General features: G+C 39.3%; 1 protein-coding gene across 1 annotated transcript in view; it reads left to right on the top strand.

Annotated features, from left to right (window-relative positions):
* GRID1 (glutamate ionotropic receptor delta type subunit 1) overlaps positions 1–15,611 on the top strand; it is a 1,411,601-nt gene that overhangs the window by 924,305 nt on the left and 471,685 nt on the right. The window contains exon 6 of the mRNA XM_007941430.2: positions 10,981–11,151. Coding sequence (XP_007939621.1) covers positions 10,981–11,151 — 171 coding nt within the window. The remainder of the gene's footprint in view (positions 1–10,980; positions 11,152–15,611) is intronic.

The following is a 15,611-nucleotide window of genomic DNA, read 5'->3' as shown; positions in this document are numbered from 1 at the left end:
TGTCAATTGGGTTGGGCCATGATTCTCAGTGGTTTGGCAGTTATGTAATGATGTAGTGTGGCAGTTATGTGATGATTCCCCATGATGTGATCTGCCATTCAGTTGTAAAAGGATTAGGTTGGAATGTTTTACCCTTAATCCCATTTTAGCCTTGATGCAATGCAAGCAGAATGGACTGGGGTGTAGCCTGCAGCACCTTTTATCTCACAAGAGATAAAAGGAGAGAGAAATAAGCAGAGAGAGAGGAACTTACTACTACCAATAAAGAAGAGCTGGGAGTGGAGCACATTTGTTGGACCCAAGATCCTTGTGCTGGGATCCTCCTAGGACCAAGAGATACAGAAAGAAAGCCTTCCCCTAGAGCCTGAGCTCTAAACTCGGACTTCTAGCCTCCTTGACTGCTAGCCAGAGGCTGGCAATTCAAACCCACAGGCCACTCCTTGGAAGGAAGGTTGGGCAATCTACTTCCATAGTGATACCACCTTGGAAACCCAAGGAGGGCTCGTTATGAGTCCAGTCTGACTTGATGGCACATAACAACAGCAACAGCAAATTGTGAAAGAATAAGTTTCTGTTTGCTAAAGCCATCCACTTGTGGGATTTCTGTTACAGCTGCACTAGATACACAAGACAATGTTGACTAGAGATAAACATTGTAAAAGAGGCTGAAAATACTGATTAACTTCACACCTTGCTAAGTATGTATGTTAAAATACCTAAGATAACTAATAAAAAATAGCATGTTGTTGTTGTTGTTGTTTTGTGCCAAGTCAGACCTGACTCATAGCGATAGAGAATATAAATTCCAAAGTTGGATAAGACATGAAAATATTGTTTTAGAAAAGAAACAGAAAGAAGAAAATAGGAATAAAAAGAGAAGAGAGAAAGGAAGGAGAAAAAAGAGTAAAGTCAAGATATTTAGGAAAACACAAAATAATATGGTAGAAATGAATTCAAATATATAAGTAATCATAGTCATTATGGGTAGATTGAATTTTGCACTAACAATTAAGAAAGGACATAAAAAAGTCAGGTAAATTTTGTTTATAGGAAGGTCATATAAAATGTGCGATAGAGAATGGTTGACAGCAAGGAGGTGGAAAAAAGTTAGAGCTGGCAGAAACTAACCAACATAATGTTGTATAGCTATATTAATATTATTAAGATCAGACATAATAGACTATAAAATAAGATCTATTACTAGAAATAAATAATAAATGTTCCATTCATCAAGGAATTATTATTGTAAATTTGTATGCATTGACTATTTTGTAAACAACGAAAAATATTTAAATAAAAATAGAATATTAAATAACTAAATAAACCCAAATAAACAAATTTCTGATTTAATGGACCTATTAAAGGATCACTGAAATCTGTACTTGGACAGTGTATGTAGACCCCTTCTGAATGCACATGAAACATTCCTGCAAACTGATCACAGGCTAAACCACAAAAAATGGCTCAATTTTTTTAAAAATGGGATCACACAGCCTCCATTCTCAGGTTACAATGTACTTAAGTTAGAAATCTAAACAAAGATTACTTTAAAAAATACCTTTATGGTTGGAAATTGAAAGGAAAAAAAAAAAAAAGCCCTTCTAAGCTACTCATAAATCAAAAAGAAATCATAACAGAATTTTAATAGGGACAATAGTAAGTAATATGATAATTGCAGAAAGCAGCCAAAACAATGTTTAGGGAGAAGTTTATAGTCATAATACTTCATTGTTGTGTTGTTGTTGTTATGTCCCATCGAATTGGACCCCACTCATAGTGATCCCTCCTTGGGTTTCCAAGGCAGTATCATGATGGAAGTAGATTGCCCAACCTTCCTTCTGAGGAGTGGCTGGTGGGTTTGAACCTCCAGCCTTCTAGTTAGCAGTCAAGTGCCTTGGTACTACACTACCAGAGCTCTTAAATACTTCATTAGAAAACAGAAAAGATTCAAGTTACTGAACGAAACTTCATACCTAAGAAAATGGAAAAACAGACACCCAGTAAAACCAAAGAAAACAGAAAAATAAAAATAATAAACACGTTGTTGTTGTTAGGTGCCATCAAGTCATCTCCAGCTCATAGTGACCCTATGTACAGCAGAATAAAACACTGCCCAGTCCTGTGCCAGCTCCATGATCCTTGCTATACCTGAGCCCATCATTGTAGCCACAGCATCATTCCATCTTGTTGAGGGACTTCCCCTTTTTCATTGACCCTTCACTTTACCAATTATGATATCTCCAGGAAATGGTCCCTTCTGACACCATGACCAAAGTAGGAGAGACAATCTGGTCATTCTCGCTTCCAGGGAGCATTCCGGCTGCATTTCTTCTAGGACAGATTTGTTACTTCTTTTGGCAGTCAATGGTACTTTCAGTATTCTTTGCCAAGACTACAACAACTCTTCTTCAGTCTTCCTTATTCATTGTCCAGCTGTCACATGCATAAGAAGCAGTTGAAAATACCATGGCCTGTGTCAGGCACACCATACTCTTCAAGGAGATATCTTTGCTCTTTAGCACTCTTACAAAAGCGGTCTTGTGCCACAGATTTGCCTGATGCTATATGTCCTCTGATATCTTGACTTCTGCTTCCATTGGTGTTGATTATAGAACCAAATAATACAAGAGCCTTTGACAACTTTAATCTTTTCTTCAATTATCATGATGCTACTTATTTTGTCCAGTTGTGAGGATTTTTGTTTTCTTTATATTGAGGTATAATCTATACTGCAGGCTGTGTTCTTCAATCTTCATCAGTAAGTGCTTCAAGTCATCCTCACTTTCAGCAAGCAAAGTTGTGTCATCAGTATATTGCAAGTTGTTAATGATTCTTCCTCCAATCATGATGCCACATTCTTCATATAGTCCGGCTTCTCAGATTATTGGTTCAGCATACAGATAGAATGAGTAGGGTGAAAGGATACAACCCTGACACACTCCCTTCCTGATTTTAAACCATGCAATATACCTTTGTTCTGTTTGAACAACAGCCTCCTGGTCTATGTACAGGTTCCTCATGAGTACAATTAAGTGTTCTGTATTTCCTATTCTTCTCAATGTTATCCATAATTTGTTAGCACACAATTGAGTGCTTTTGCACAGTCATTAAAACACAAGCAAACATCTTTCCGGTATTCTTTGCTTACAGACAAGATCCATCTGACTTCAGCAATGATATCTTTTGTTCCATGTCTTCTTCTGAATCCAGCTTGCATTTCTGGAAGTTCTCTGTCAATATACTGCTGCAATGGTTTTGGAGTTATTCAGTAGGATTTTACTTGCATGTGATATTATCATATTGTTGGATAATTTCCACATTCTGTGGGATCACATTTTTTTGGAATGGGTACAAATATGATCTTTTCCAGTCAGTTGGCCATGTAGCTGTCTTCCAAATCTGTTGGCATAGCCCAGTGAGTGCCTCCAGTGGAGCATCCATTTGTTGAAACATCTCAATGGGTATTCCGTCAATTCCTCGAGCCAATTCCTTCAGGGCAGCTTCAACTTCTTCCTTCACTACCATTGGTTCTTCATCATATGCCACCTACTGAAATGGATGAATGTTGGCTAATTCTTTTTGGTATAGTGATGCTGTGTGTTCCTTCTATCTTCTTTTAATATCCCTGCATTATTAAATATTTTGCCCATAGAATCTTTCAATATTACAACTCGAGGCTTAAATATTTTTTTCAGTTTTTGCAGCTTGAGAAATGCTGAGCGTGTTCTTCCCTTTTGACTTTCCAAGCCCATGTCTTTGCACATTTCATTATAATAACTGACTTTGTCTTCTTGAGCTGCTCTTTGAAATCTTCTGTTCAACTCTTTTATCTTGTCATTTCTTCCATTTGCTTTAGCTACTCTTCATTCAAGGGCAAGTTTTAGAGTCTCTTCTGACATCCGTTTTGGTCTTTTCTTCTTTTCCTTCTTTTTAATGACCTTTTGCTTTCTTCATGGATGATGTTGTTGATGTCATCCCACAATTCCTCTGTTTTTTGGTCATTGGTGTTCAATGCATCAGATCTATTCTTTAGATGGTCTCTAAACTCAGGAGAGATATATTCAAAGTCATACTTGGGCTCTTGTGGATTTGTTTTAATTGTCTTGAACTTCAATTTGAAATTGCATATGAGCAGTTGATGGTCTGTTCTACAATCATCTCCTGGCCTTGTTTTGGCTGAAGATATTGAGCTTTTCCATCACTTATTGGCACAGATTTAGTCAATCTAATTCCTGTGTCCTCTGTCTGGCAAAGTCCACAAATAGCCGCCATTTGTGTTGTTGAAAACAGGTATCTGCAATGAATACGTCATTGGTCCTGCAATAGTCTGTCATGTGATCTCCAGCATTATTCCTCTCACCAAGGCCATATTTTCCTACTACTGGTGATTCGTCTTTGTTTCTAGATTTTTCATTCCAATCACCAGTGATAATCAACACATCTTGATTGCACATTCAGTCAACTTCAGACTACAGAAGTTGGTAAAAATCTTAAATTTCATCATCTTTGGCTTTGGTGGTTGATGCATAAATTTGAATAATAGTATCAAATGGTCTTCCATAACAATTAATTGTGCCCAGGAGGAACTTGTACATAGACCAGGAGGCTATCATTCAAACAGAACAGGGGATATTGCATGGTTTAAAATCAGGAAAGGAGTGCATCAGGGTTGTATCCTTTCACTGTAGTTATTCAATCTGTATGGTGAGCAAATAACCTAAGAAGTTGAACTATATGAAGAAGACCGTAATCAGGATTGGAGGAAGATTCATTAACAATGTGCAGTACACTGATGATACTTACATCTTTTCTTGGTGAATGTGAAGATGACTTGAAGCACTTACTGATGAAGATTAAAGACTAGAGTCTGCAGTGTGGATTACATCTGAACATGAAGAAAATGAAAATCCTCACAACTGGACCAATGAGCAGCATCACAATAAGTGGAGAAAAGAATTAAATTGTCAAAGATTTCATATTACTTGGTTCCACAATTAACACCAATGGAAGCATCAATCAAGACATCAGACAACATTGCACTGTGCAAATCTGCTGCAAAAGATGTCTTTAAGTGCTGAAGAGCAAAGATGTCTCTTTGAAGACTCATGTATGCCCGACCCAAGCCACTGTATTTTCAATCACCTCATGCATATGAGAGCTGGACAATGAATATGGAAGAGTGGAGAAGAGTTGATGCTTTTGAGTTGTGGTGTATGTGAAGAATACTTAAAGTGCCATGGACTGCCAGAAGAACGAACAAACATGTCCTGGAAGAAATGCAACTGGAATGCTCCTTGGAAGTGAGAATGTCCAGCCTTTGTCTCACCTACTTTGGTCATGTTGTCAGAAGGGACCATTCTCTGGAGAAAGATATCATGTTTGGTGAAGTGGAGGGTTGATGAAAAAGAGGAAGGCCCACAATGATATGGGTTGACACAATGGCTTCAATGATCCGCTCAGGTATAACAAGAATAGTGAGGCTGGCACAGGACCAAGCAGTGTTTTGTTCTGTTGTACATAGAGTTGGTATGAGTCGTAGCTGATTTGATGGCACTTAATAACAAGAACAACACTTATTTCACTGAATATAATTGATGAAACTTCATCACTTATTAAATTTATTAATTCTTCACACATTGTTTGAGTAATAAAATGGGTTTCCCTTTCCTGTGATATAATATTTTGAGATGTGACCTGCTTAAACTGGATTAAATTAAGCAACAAATTCAGGGAAACCCCCATTTCCCTTTTGTGGGAATACAAACATTAATTTATTCCTCTAAAAGATAGGCTATTTCAGCGATTGTTATAATGGCAGCAACAATGTGTTGTGGAATGGCTTTCTCATATTGACATTCTTCATTAATTCATGTTTCTAGTTCATGAGGTTAGCCAAAACTGTCTTCATTTAAATACGACAACATACAATCTCTGTGAGTTGAACTGTTTTCATGTTTATAAAAATATTCAAGTTGCATCAATAGGTGAATCCATTCATAGCATATTAAGAAGTACATGAGGTAGGACTGAATAGTGTGCAAACAAAACAATATACAGAGCCTACTGACTTGTGCACTCATTTTCCATCCTTTTATGCTGCATCTTCACAGTTCACTGGACGACTGCTGATACCTGATGGGGGTGAGAGTAGTCAGAAAGAGTATGATACAAATACAAGGGTATGCTCAATCTGAAGATATGTTTGGTTCACTTTGTGTAGTACAGGACCAGATATGTAATGAGTCACATGATTGTAGTGACACTGGTGCATTCTTATGTGTTCAACAAGAGAGAGCTGAATATGAAGTTATACTCAATTGGTCTGAAATGAAGAAGAAAATGTAATTGTTATTTTATACAAAATTTATAAAATGTACATTTTATTTCTTTGTTGAATTTGTCAACTCCCATATTCCCATAATTGATGTAACAATAACACTACTTCTTGATGAGAAAATTTGTTTTGTGAGTTTTAACAGTATCAATCAATTTCTTAAAAGAAAGTCAGTTTGAAGGGAAATGGAAAATAAAATGTTTGTATAATTTTTATTATCTAAATATGCATTTATTTCCTTGAGGAATTGTTCAATTTTCTTACACAGGGATATGTAAATATTCTGATAAAATATAAATATAATGTTGTGATAGATACTCTTTGTTGCTTTCTTGGAAGATGAATTTAGAAACTCACTCATTGTTGCAAAACAGAAACATTTTGCATGATAAATAATTATTGAATTTTGAGCACTCTTATATGCTTAATGCTTTATTTAGTAGCATGTATAGAGTAATATCAAGTACTGTGTCTCATGGAACAGACAGTAAAAAAATGAAACTCATTTAATATATAAACTAAAATTTTCATGTTAGGTAAATATTAATATTGACAATATTTTAGACATTTGCTTTGCTAGTATTACATTAAATTATTACCCATGTTAGTATTATATTAAATGTATGCTAGATTGTGTCCATGTATATACCAAAAATATTATAAAGTTAAAGTTATAAATATTATTGTTTATAAAATTTAAAATGTAACTCTGTATGAAATACTACACTGTTAAACAACAGTAATTTGATTGAATTCATTGCAATGGTAAACTTATTCAAGTTCCCTCAATTTTGTGAGTTACCTGGGACAGGAGTTCCCTTTGGTTGTTACCATGAGCATACCCTTGTGTTTGTATCATGGAAAAGAGCTGGAGTTGCTGGATTAGCACATGTGAATGTATAAAACAGTTCTCTCAAAGTGGATCAGAGATCTGTTATCTATTAATATAATCAATCCACTCTTGTCCAGTAACCACTCATGTTGGATCCTTTTGCATATTGGGTGAATGTAGCAGTACTTATAGGAAATAAATAGTATGCTCCCAAAGGGACCTGTGGAGATACCAAAAATGAAACCCACTGCCATCAAGTTGATAATGACACTTCAGAACAGAGTAGAACTGCCCTATATGGTTTCTGAGGCTGTAAATATTTAGGGAGGAAGACTGCTTTTTCTTTCTCCTACAGAGTGGCAGGTACATTTGAACTGCTGAACTTTTGGTTAGTAGCACAGTGCTTTAACCACAGTGCCACTATGGCTCTTGTGCCAATATGTTGTTATTATTGTAGTTATGTGCCATCGAGTCACACCCGACTCTTAGCAACCTCTCCTTGGGTTTCTGAGGCACTACGAAAGTAGATTGCCCAACCTCCTTCAGAGGAGTTGTGCCAATATAAGGAGTTTGTGCCAATTTAAGGTGGTTGTGCCAATATAAGGAGTTTCAATTACACAGGAGGGAATTTTAACAGATAGATGACAACAAACTTGTTGAAGTGATAGGGGCCTCATAGCTTAAGCCACTTTGTACATGGACACCATCATGACCCTGCGTGAACTTTGTTTCTAGCCAGCACATTCTCCTGCACTGGAGCTGGTTGTTGTTGTTGTTGTTATGTGCCGTCGAGTCGGCCCCGACTCATAGCGACCCCTCCTTGGGTTTCTGAGGCAGTATCACTACGGAAGTAGGATTGCCCAACCTTCCTTCCGAGGAGTGGCTGGTGGGTTTGAACCGCCAGCCTTCTGGTTAGCGGTCAAGTGCTTTTAGCCACTATGCTGATTTATTTATTTTTTGCCAGTTCCCTTTATTGCAGAGCTACCTTTTCCTTGTGTCTGTCTGCTTAGCATATGAGTCTTTGCTTTGAACACTGGTGCTCTTCTTTTGTTGATGCTCTAATCACATGCATACCTTACTTATTGGGTAATCCATCCCTGTTAGTGACACAGTACAGTACAGAGTGTGTCACCTTATTTTACTTGCTCATTGGCAGCACCATCTGGAAGGAATGTTCAATTGAGAAAAAGGAAAATTTGTTCTCCAAGCTGTTTTTGTCAATTAGCTGCTTGGATTTTTCTCTTTATGGGTGGGCTTTCTTGCTGTGGTCCACAAGCTATGATAGTGTCCAACAGGGTAGCCATACCTTATAGCAAAGAGCAAGGGTGAGCTGACCCCTGCCCAGACCCCTGTAGTCCAGAAGGGCCCTAGAGGGACCATCTAGACTGGACCATTTGCTATGGACTTGCTGGAAATGACTGGTTACCCTGGTTCTAAATGCTCCAAAAGGAAGGACATATTTGGCTCTAGTGGGGTGGGGTGAGAAGAAGTGGTGAGCCTTTTCATTTCCTCAAGTAATCTGGAAGGAGGGTTTACTTCCATGGATTTCAGATTATAATTGGAGGTATGTCTGTATTATACAATAACGACAAGCTCAGAGGCGGGGGAGTGAGCAGTGGTACGTTAGCAGATTGTGTGTCTTCTATAACCTGGAGAGAGAAGAAGGAGAACTGGACTCAGGAAGACAGCAGTGTTGACAGAAACCTAGTAGGTCCTCAGAGTGAGCAGGAGCATGCAGCTAACGAGTGGTCCTCACAGTGATCAGTTTGCAATTTCTCCACCTTTGACTATTTACTGCTCTCAATCCAGTAAGATTGTCTTCCCTTAAAGTAATTTTTGTCTGAAATACAAAGATTTGTAATTCCTAACCTCCATTTGTACTATCCATTTATATCATTGCAGTGTTTTAAAGCTAGAATGTGTCATCTGCGAGGGGAAAGATTTTAAGACTTATTTTAAAGAATTTATTTACAGTTAAAATCTGGAGTAGCAACCGAACATGAATGTTGCTTTCTAGGGAAAATCCATGAACCAGGGCTTTACTAACACAACTTGTCCTCTCTCTCACCGCTAATACCCTTGGTTTATCTTACTTTCCATGTTTACCCTTCCTGCTTTGCCCTCAAACAAAAAATTTCTCTCTCTCTGCCCTCTCCTCCTCTAGTTTTGCTTCTCATAATCTTTTCCACATACTGAAGCCAGAAAAGTTTGCAAGAACCTTGTGGTTTCTTGGTATTTAAAGACTTTCAAGAACTCTTCATTGCCCTTATTATAATTAGTTGCTGTACAGTCAGCTCTACCTCATGGTGAACCCATGTAAAGAACAAAAAAACAAAACAAAAAACCATCACTTGGCCCATCTTCAAGATCCTAGGTAGGCTTTAGTCCATTTTTGTGGCCACTGTGAATTTTGAATGTATTCCTAGGAGGCTCATTTTCCAGCATTATAACAGACAATATTCTGCTGTGATCCACAGTATTTTCACTGGCTAAATTTTAGAAGTAAATCACCAGACCATTCTTTCTAGTCTATCTTAGTCTAGAAGCTCTGCTGAAACTTGTCCACTGTGAGTGACTCTGCTGGTATATGAAATAGTGGTGAAATTTTTTCCAGCATCATGGCAACATGTAAGCCACCACAGTATGACAAACTGACAGACAAGCAGTATTAAATGTTCTTAGTGCAGGCATTTTAGTGTGGTTTAATGGCCTTCCAATCTGACCCTGAACATTCTGTAGCTTTGCCTGTGATCACTGCACAAGCATGAGATGTAAGTGCCAGCAAGGTCTATCAGCCTGTGAGATTCCATACACACCGCTACTTCTACCTGAAACGACTGCGTTTCCTCTTCCATCTTTTGTAGCCTCCCCACCCCCACCCCAAACACATGCAAGCACTTTGTCTAACAAGTTCACCCTCCTGGTTCAGTTAATTCTTCACAGAGTTCTCCTTTAGGGCTCCCTGTAACTCACCCCCTTTGCTATCTCCATGATCCATAATGTGCATTTAAATTAGGTCACATGAGTATCTACTTAATAGAATTCCTAGGTTTGTTGTGAGCACATGGTCTAACATCTAGAACAGACAATTGGTTTCCTTCATCCCTGGATTTCCTTAACGAGACATTCAGCATATTCCATCCTAAATGATCATGAGCTTCCCAGGAATGGGATTGGGCCTGACTTGTCCCTAGAGCTTGTTGTTGTTGTTGTTATATGCTGTGGAGTCAGACCCGACTCATAGCAACCCCTCCTTGGGTTTCCAAGGCAGTATCATTATGGAAGTAGATTGCCCCATCTTTCTTCCGAGGAGTGGCTGGTGGATACAGTACAAACCACAGAAAGGAGGTAAATGTTATGGAGTGAATGAATGAATGAATGAATGAGTTTTCAAAATGTGTATATAAATATTTTTAAACAAATGAATCAGTAATTAAAAAATTAGGGGAAACCCATTGCCAACTATGCCAGAGAAAACCCAGATTTCTAACTCCTAACAGGAACGAACCTTAGCCTTTGCATACAGATAATGCCTACCATGACATTTGACGCCACTGGTTCTTAAAAGCTTGGCCTCATGGAAGCCAATGCATTGATGGGTTAGTCTCAATCACCTATTTCCTGACATGTTTTCCTCTTAGTTAGCTAAGTATTATTTGTTGGTAATCAACTAATTAATTGTGTGACCTAGATCCAATCTCTTAACCCTTTTGGCATTAACTATTTTAGGCCATTGAAGTCTAAGCCTCTTCCTAGCCTTTTGCAGAGGTAGTTCATGGGTTGATGGTAAGCTTGGGTCTGGTTATCTCCCCAGGAAATCAGTGACCCGGAGATCCTGGATCTGGTCCACAGTGCCCTTGGGAGAATGACCGTGGTCCGGCAAGTCTTCCCATCTGCCAAGGACAACCAGAAATGCATGCGGAACAACCACCGCATCTCCTCCCTGCTTTGTGACCCTCAGGAAGGCTACCTCCAGATGCTGCAGGTCAGTGTGTGGACCCAGTCCCTCCACATAGCTTTCACCCATCCATGGCTTGCCGCAGGTGATATGCCCACCACTTAGCTCCTGCTGAGCATTGTTGTCCACTGATTTTAATGACTAGAATGCTCCCATTTGCTGAAATTGAAAGAAAGGTGACTAGACAGTTTGTCTGAATAACATTAATAGGCAGTTATGCTTGCCATTACCAGACAGGGCATATTAGCTCACTGGGTGCATCTTGTATGTAAAGGTTAGGTTGTTAGAAGTTAAAGACATTTCTATATTTTTGCTTCTGTGATAAGTTGGTGATGAATGGGTTCATTTGACAGGGCTAAGGTGGAGCCTTCCCTTGGAAAGTCACCATTTTGAACCCATTTTGGGCTCTTCTCTATAGAAAGTCATTAATACAGACATGGCTCTTATGAAACAACTTGGGTAATCTCACCACATCTGCTGAATGGTAAAGGCTTAGATCAACTGGGGCACTGTCGGACTTCCAGCTGAGCTGGAAGGATCATGATGGCAGGCCAGTAAGATGCCCATCAGGGTTATCCCTTTCAAGGTGAGAGATATCAAGCTATTTATTCATATTATTTATGAAGCTACTACTCTTTCAAATATGTGTAATTTACTCTTGAAATAGGATGGGAATCTATGTCCCTGTTGTAAAATATGTGGCTTTCTCTCCAGGCATTTAGAAGCACTGTAAAGCGGTGTGGAGGTTGTTTAGCAGTTGCTGTTGAGTTGATTCTGAGTCATGGTGACCCAATGTGCATAAGAGTATAACTGTGCTCCATAAGGTTTTAACAGTGATTTTTTTGGAAGTAGATCTCCAGGCCTTCCTTCCAAGGAGCCTCTGAGTACACTTGAACCTCCAACCTTGTGTTAACCATTTATATAGCATGGAAGCTTTGAAATCACTTCTCTATTAACATTGTGGCATGTAGAACACCTTCATTTGATGCCCTGTGGTAATTATGTTGTGCTAATTTATCTTTAAAAGAGATAAACTTCTCCCAATTTGGTTTGTGCAAATTACCCAGAACTTGTTGCATATGATGTGCTCTCTACTCGACTAGGTATGAAGAGTGAGAGACAGCAGTTTTGAGAGAAGATGGGATGGATCTGACACTTAAGTATCAGATTCACTCTAGTAACTTTGGTATCACCTTATCAGGAAAATAGACTGGCTATTACTCAACTGAGGGACCACTCATTTTGAGGAGGGGGATTATAGTAATAGTGGGCCATGGCCAGGTATCATCTGCAAAAGCATTAAATACAGTCTATGATCTTATATTTGGAGAAGACAGGAAACATATCTAAACAGAAGGTAAAACATCAAATCATGTCCTTGGTTGGTAGGGAAATCAGAAGATGCTGATTTTAATTGGAGTAACTCCCACTGTACCCATGCCCACTGCTCAAGCATGTTTAAAGTGATAAGGGTGCACAAAAAGACTTGAGAGAGACCAAAGGCCTCTACTGGACCCAGGGCCTGGGGGCTCTGGGCTGTGCCAGGGCTGAAAGCCCTCTCTGTAAGATTTTACATTTTTACTGGCCTGCTCTGGAATTTGGAAGTAGAGGAAAGGGCCAAATAAGTCCCTCTCACTGGTCCTCTGTATTTTGCCACTTGCCAATGAGTGGAGAGTAGATTTAGACAATGGCTCAGGGAGTGTGTATTCACCTCTGGAAGTTCTCCCCAGGTCACCCGCCCTTAAAGGACTTTATTCATCTCCAAAAAAAAAAAACAAAAACAAAAACAAAAAAAACCTTCCTTATCCCTGTCCCAAGCCTTTTCCTAAGTTCTTACTTAATCAATCCTTTTCCTAAGTTCTTACTTAATCAATCTACACTCATTTCAGTTAAAGAGCCAAGGAGGTCCACTTTCTATTGCATAGAAATGTGGTGCATTGGTGTTTGGGAAGGGTTTACACACATGTGAGGGAGAGGGCTACACAGGTGTGGAGGAAGGGGCTAGACAAGTTAAGGGACTCACAGGTGTGAGTGGGAGGGGGACCTCACTAGACCTGTGATAATGCATTTTGCCATGGATTGAAAGGTGCAGGTTGGTTTCACATCAGACACATTGGATGCAAAGAATCTGTCTCTTGGAGAGAAGGAGAGACTGATGGGGTGATGGAGAATCCCAGTGAGGCATACTGAAAAGACATAAATGCATTAAGTGTGTAAACAAAGTCATTACTCTCAGCATAGGTCTGGACACTATCAAATGTGGGAAATGCAATATCAGACTTAGAAACCTCACCCACCCTACTTCTCTCTCTTCCTGCTGAGACCCAGGCATTGCATAGAGGACAAAAAATAAGAGTGATATCACAGAGACTTTAGAGGTAAGAGCATGGTTGCAGGAGCCAGAGTGCCTGAGTTCAAATCCCAGTAACTTTAGTTCTCAACTGTAACTGTGAATAAATTATTTAATCTTTCTGTGCCTCATTTTCCTCATTTGTAAGATGGGGATTAGAATACCACCGAGCTCCTAGAATCATAATGGAGTTCTGGGTGGTACAACGGTTAATACACTTGGCTGCTAGGTAGGTTTGATGAGAGGTTTGAGTCCACATAGAAATGCCTCAGAAGAAAGGCCCGACAATATAATTCTGCAAATCAGCTATTGAAATCCTGATGGATCTCAATTCTACACTAACCCACATGGGGAAGCCCTGATTGAACTCAACTTGAAAACAACTGGTTTTTGAGTTATAATGAAAATTAAATAAGGCAACACATAGAAAACATATGAACAGGGCCCTACACTTTAACAATGTCATTATTTCTAATAAGGTGCCCAGATGTGTTCATAAATTCCAGAGAAAGAAAGAATATAGCTTCTTCTTCTTCTTTTTTTTTTTTTTTTCTTAAACAATGTGACCTGCCTATGTTCCTAATACAGGAGCTCTGGTAGCATAGTGCCTAAAGCACTTGACTGCTAACCAGAAGGCTGGCAGTTCAAACCCACCAGCCACTCCTTGGAAGGAAGGTTGGGCAATGTACTTCCATAGTGACACTGCCTTAGCAACCCAAGGAGGTGTCACTATGAGTCGGGGCCGACTCGATGGCACATAACAACAACAACAACAACATGTTTCTAGGGTTCCAGTAAGATGGTGGACTAGGCAGAAAGACTGCACAGACCCTCTACAAAAAAGAAAAGGGAAACCAATTAACACAGACACAGAAGATAATTCTGAACCCCTGAGCCTTGAAGGGAAGGCTATAGAAGTGGACTAAAACCCAACTAGCAGAAGTATTTGCATGAAAATACCAAAAAAGGAGACAGACGGAGCTGCAGTCTGTCAGCGATCCTGAGCAATCCTGACGGCTCAGCACAGACAGCTTGGAGAATGCCAAGTGGCAGTAGGACCTAAGAATTAACCTAAAAATCAGCTCTGCTAGCCAGGAACCACATGGAGGACTGTTATGGTGGCTGGGGAATAAACAGAGAAAGCGACGAGAAACTCGGGCTGACCTGTGGACTTTTGCTGGTCCGGAGGGCGCCGCCATTTTGAATGTTTACAAACGGCTCGAATATTCTGGATATTTAAAGAAACAGCCCACTTGCAGATTCTTGGGGCTTAAGAACACATTCTGCTTGCCAGCAACCCCAAGGACATTCATGACCTGCAAGACTGAAAAGGTGTGACATTCCTCTTGTTACTCTTGTACCCCACACCCTCTTGGTGAACTGAGCTGCAGTTATCCCCCACTCCCACCAACCTTATGGGCCACAGGAACTCCACTACAGTCTGTATGCTCAAACAGAGCCTGGGTGCCCTGCCCTGTCCTCCACCATTTTTTTTTTTTTCTTTTTCTTTTTTGCTGTCTTTTTTCTGGTGATTAGTTTGCTTCTATTTGTCTGCTTGAAAACAACTATTATTATTAATACTTTTGTCCTTTTTACTATTATTCTTAATCTTCCCCTCCCAGGTCCTAGTTTTCAGCATTTTTTCTTTCCCTATCCCAGGTTGAAAATTATTATTATTATTTTTTTAATTTAAGGTTGTGCTTTTTCCCCCCACTTTTTCTCATAGTTAGTCCCATTCGTTGTTTTTCTTTTTGCACTTTTCCCATTTTTTTCCTTCTTCTCTACTTTTTTTCTTTTAGTGCTCTATCCCCAGATATTCCACATTTTCTTGTTTTCTCCTCTTCTTTTTCCTTTTTTCTATTTTTGGTTACTGTTCCTGTGTGATGACATGGTGTGTTTTTGTCCATGTGCTTTTTGTTTTTTGATGGTTATTCACTTGTGATTTTTGTGTAACTGAGTGGGAGATAGGAACAGGCCCCACAAGACACAACTATAACCAAAACTCCTGCAACTTCACTTGAGAGCCACTACCTCCTTCTCCACCAATGGGCCAATGATAAAAAACCACCAAGAAGAGCCTGAATCACCCTTGGCTGCTCTTCACAGTCAACAGAGATCTAAATACAAAAACACCACA

This window comes from Orycteropus afer, unplaced genomic scaffold, assembly GCF_000298275.1.
Source record: "Orycteropus afer afer isolate SDZICR_OR568_19922 unplaced genomic scaffold, OryAfe1.0 scaffold00080, whole genome shotgun sequence".
NCBI classification, from domain to species: domain Eukaryota; kingdom Metazoa; phylum Chordata; class Mammalia; order Tubulidentata; family Orycteropodidae; genus Orycteropus; species Orycteropus afer.
Note: the sequence above shows the minus strand (reverse complement) of the source record. Positions and strands in the feature narration are given on the sequence as shown.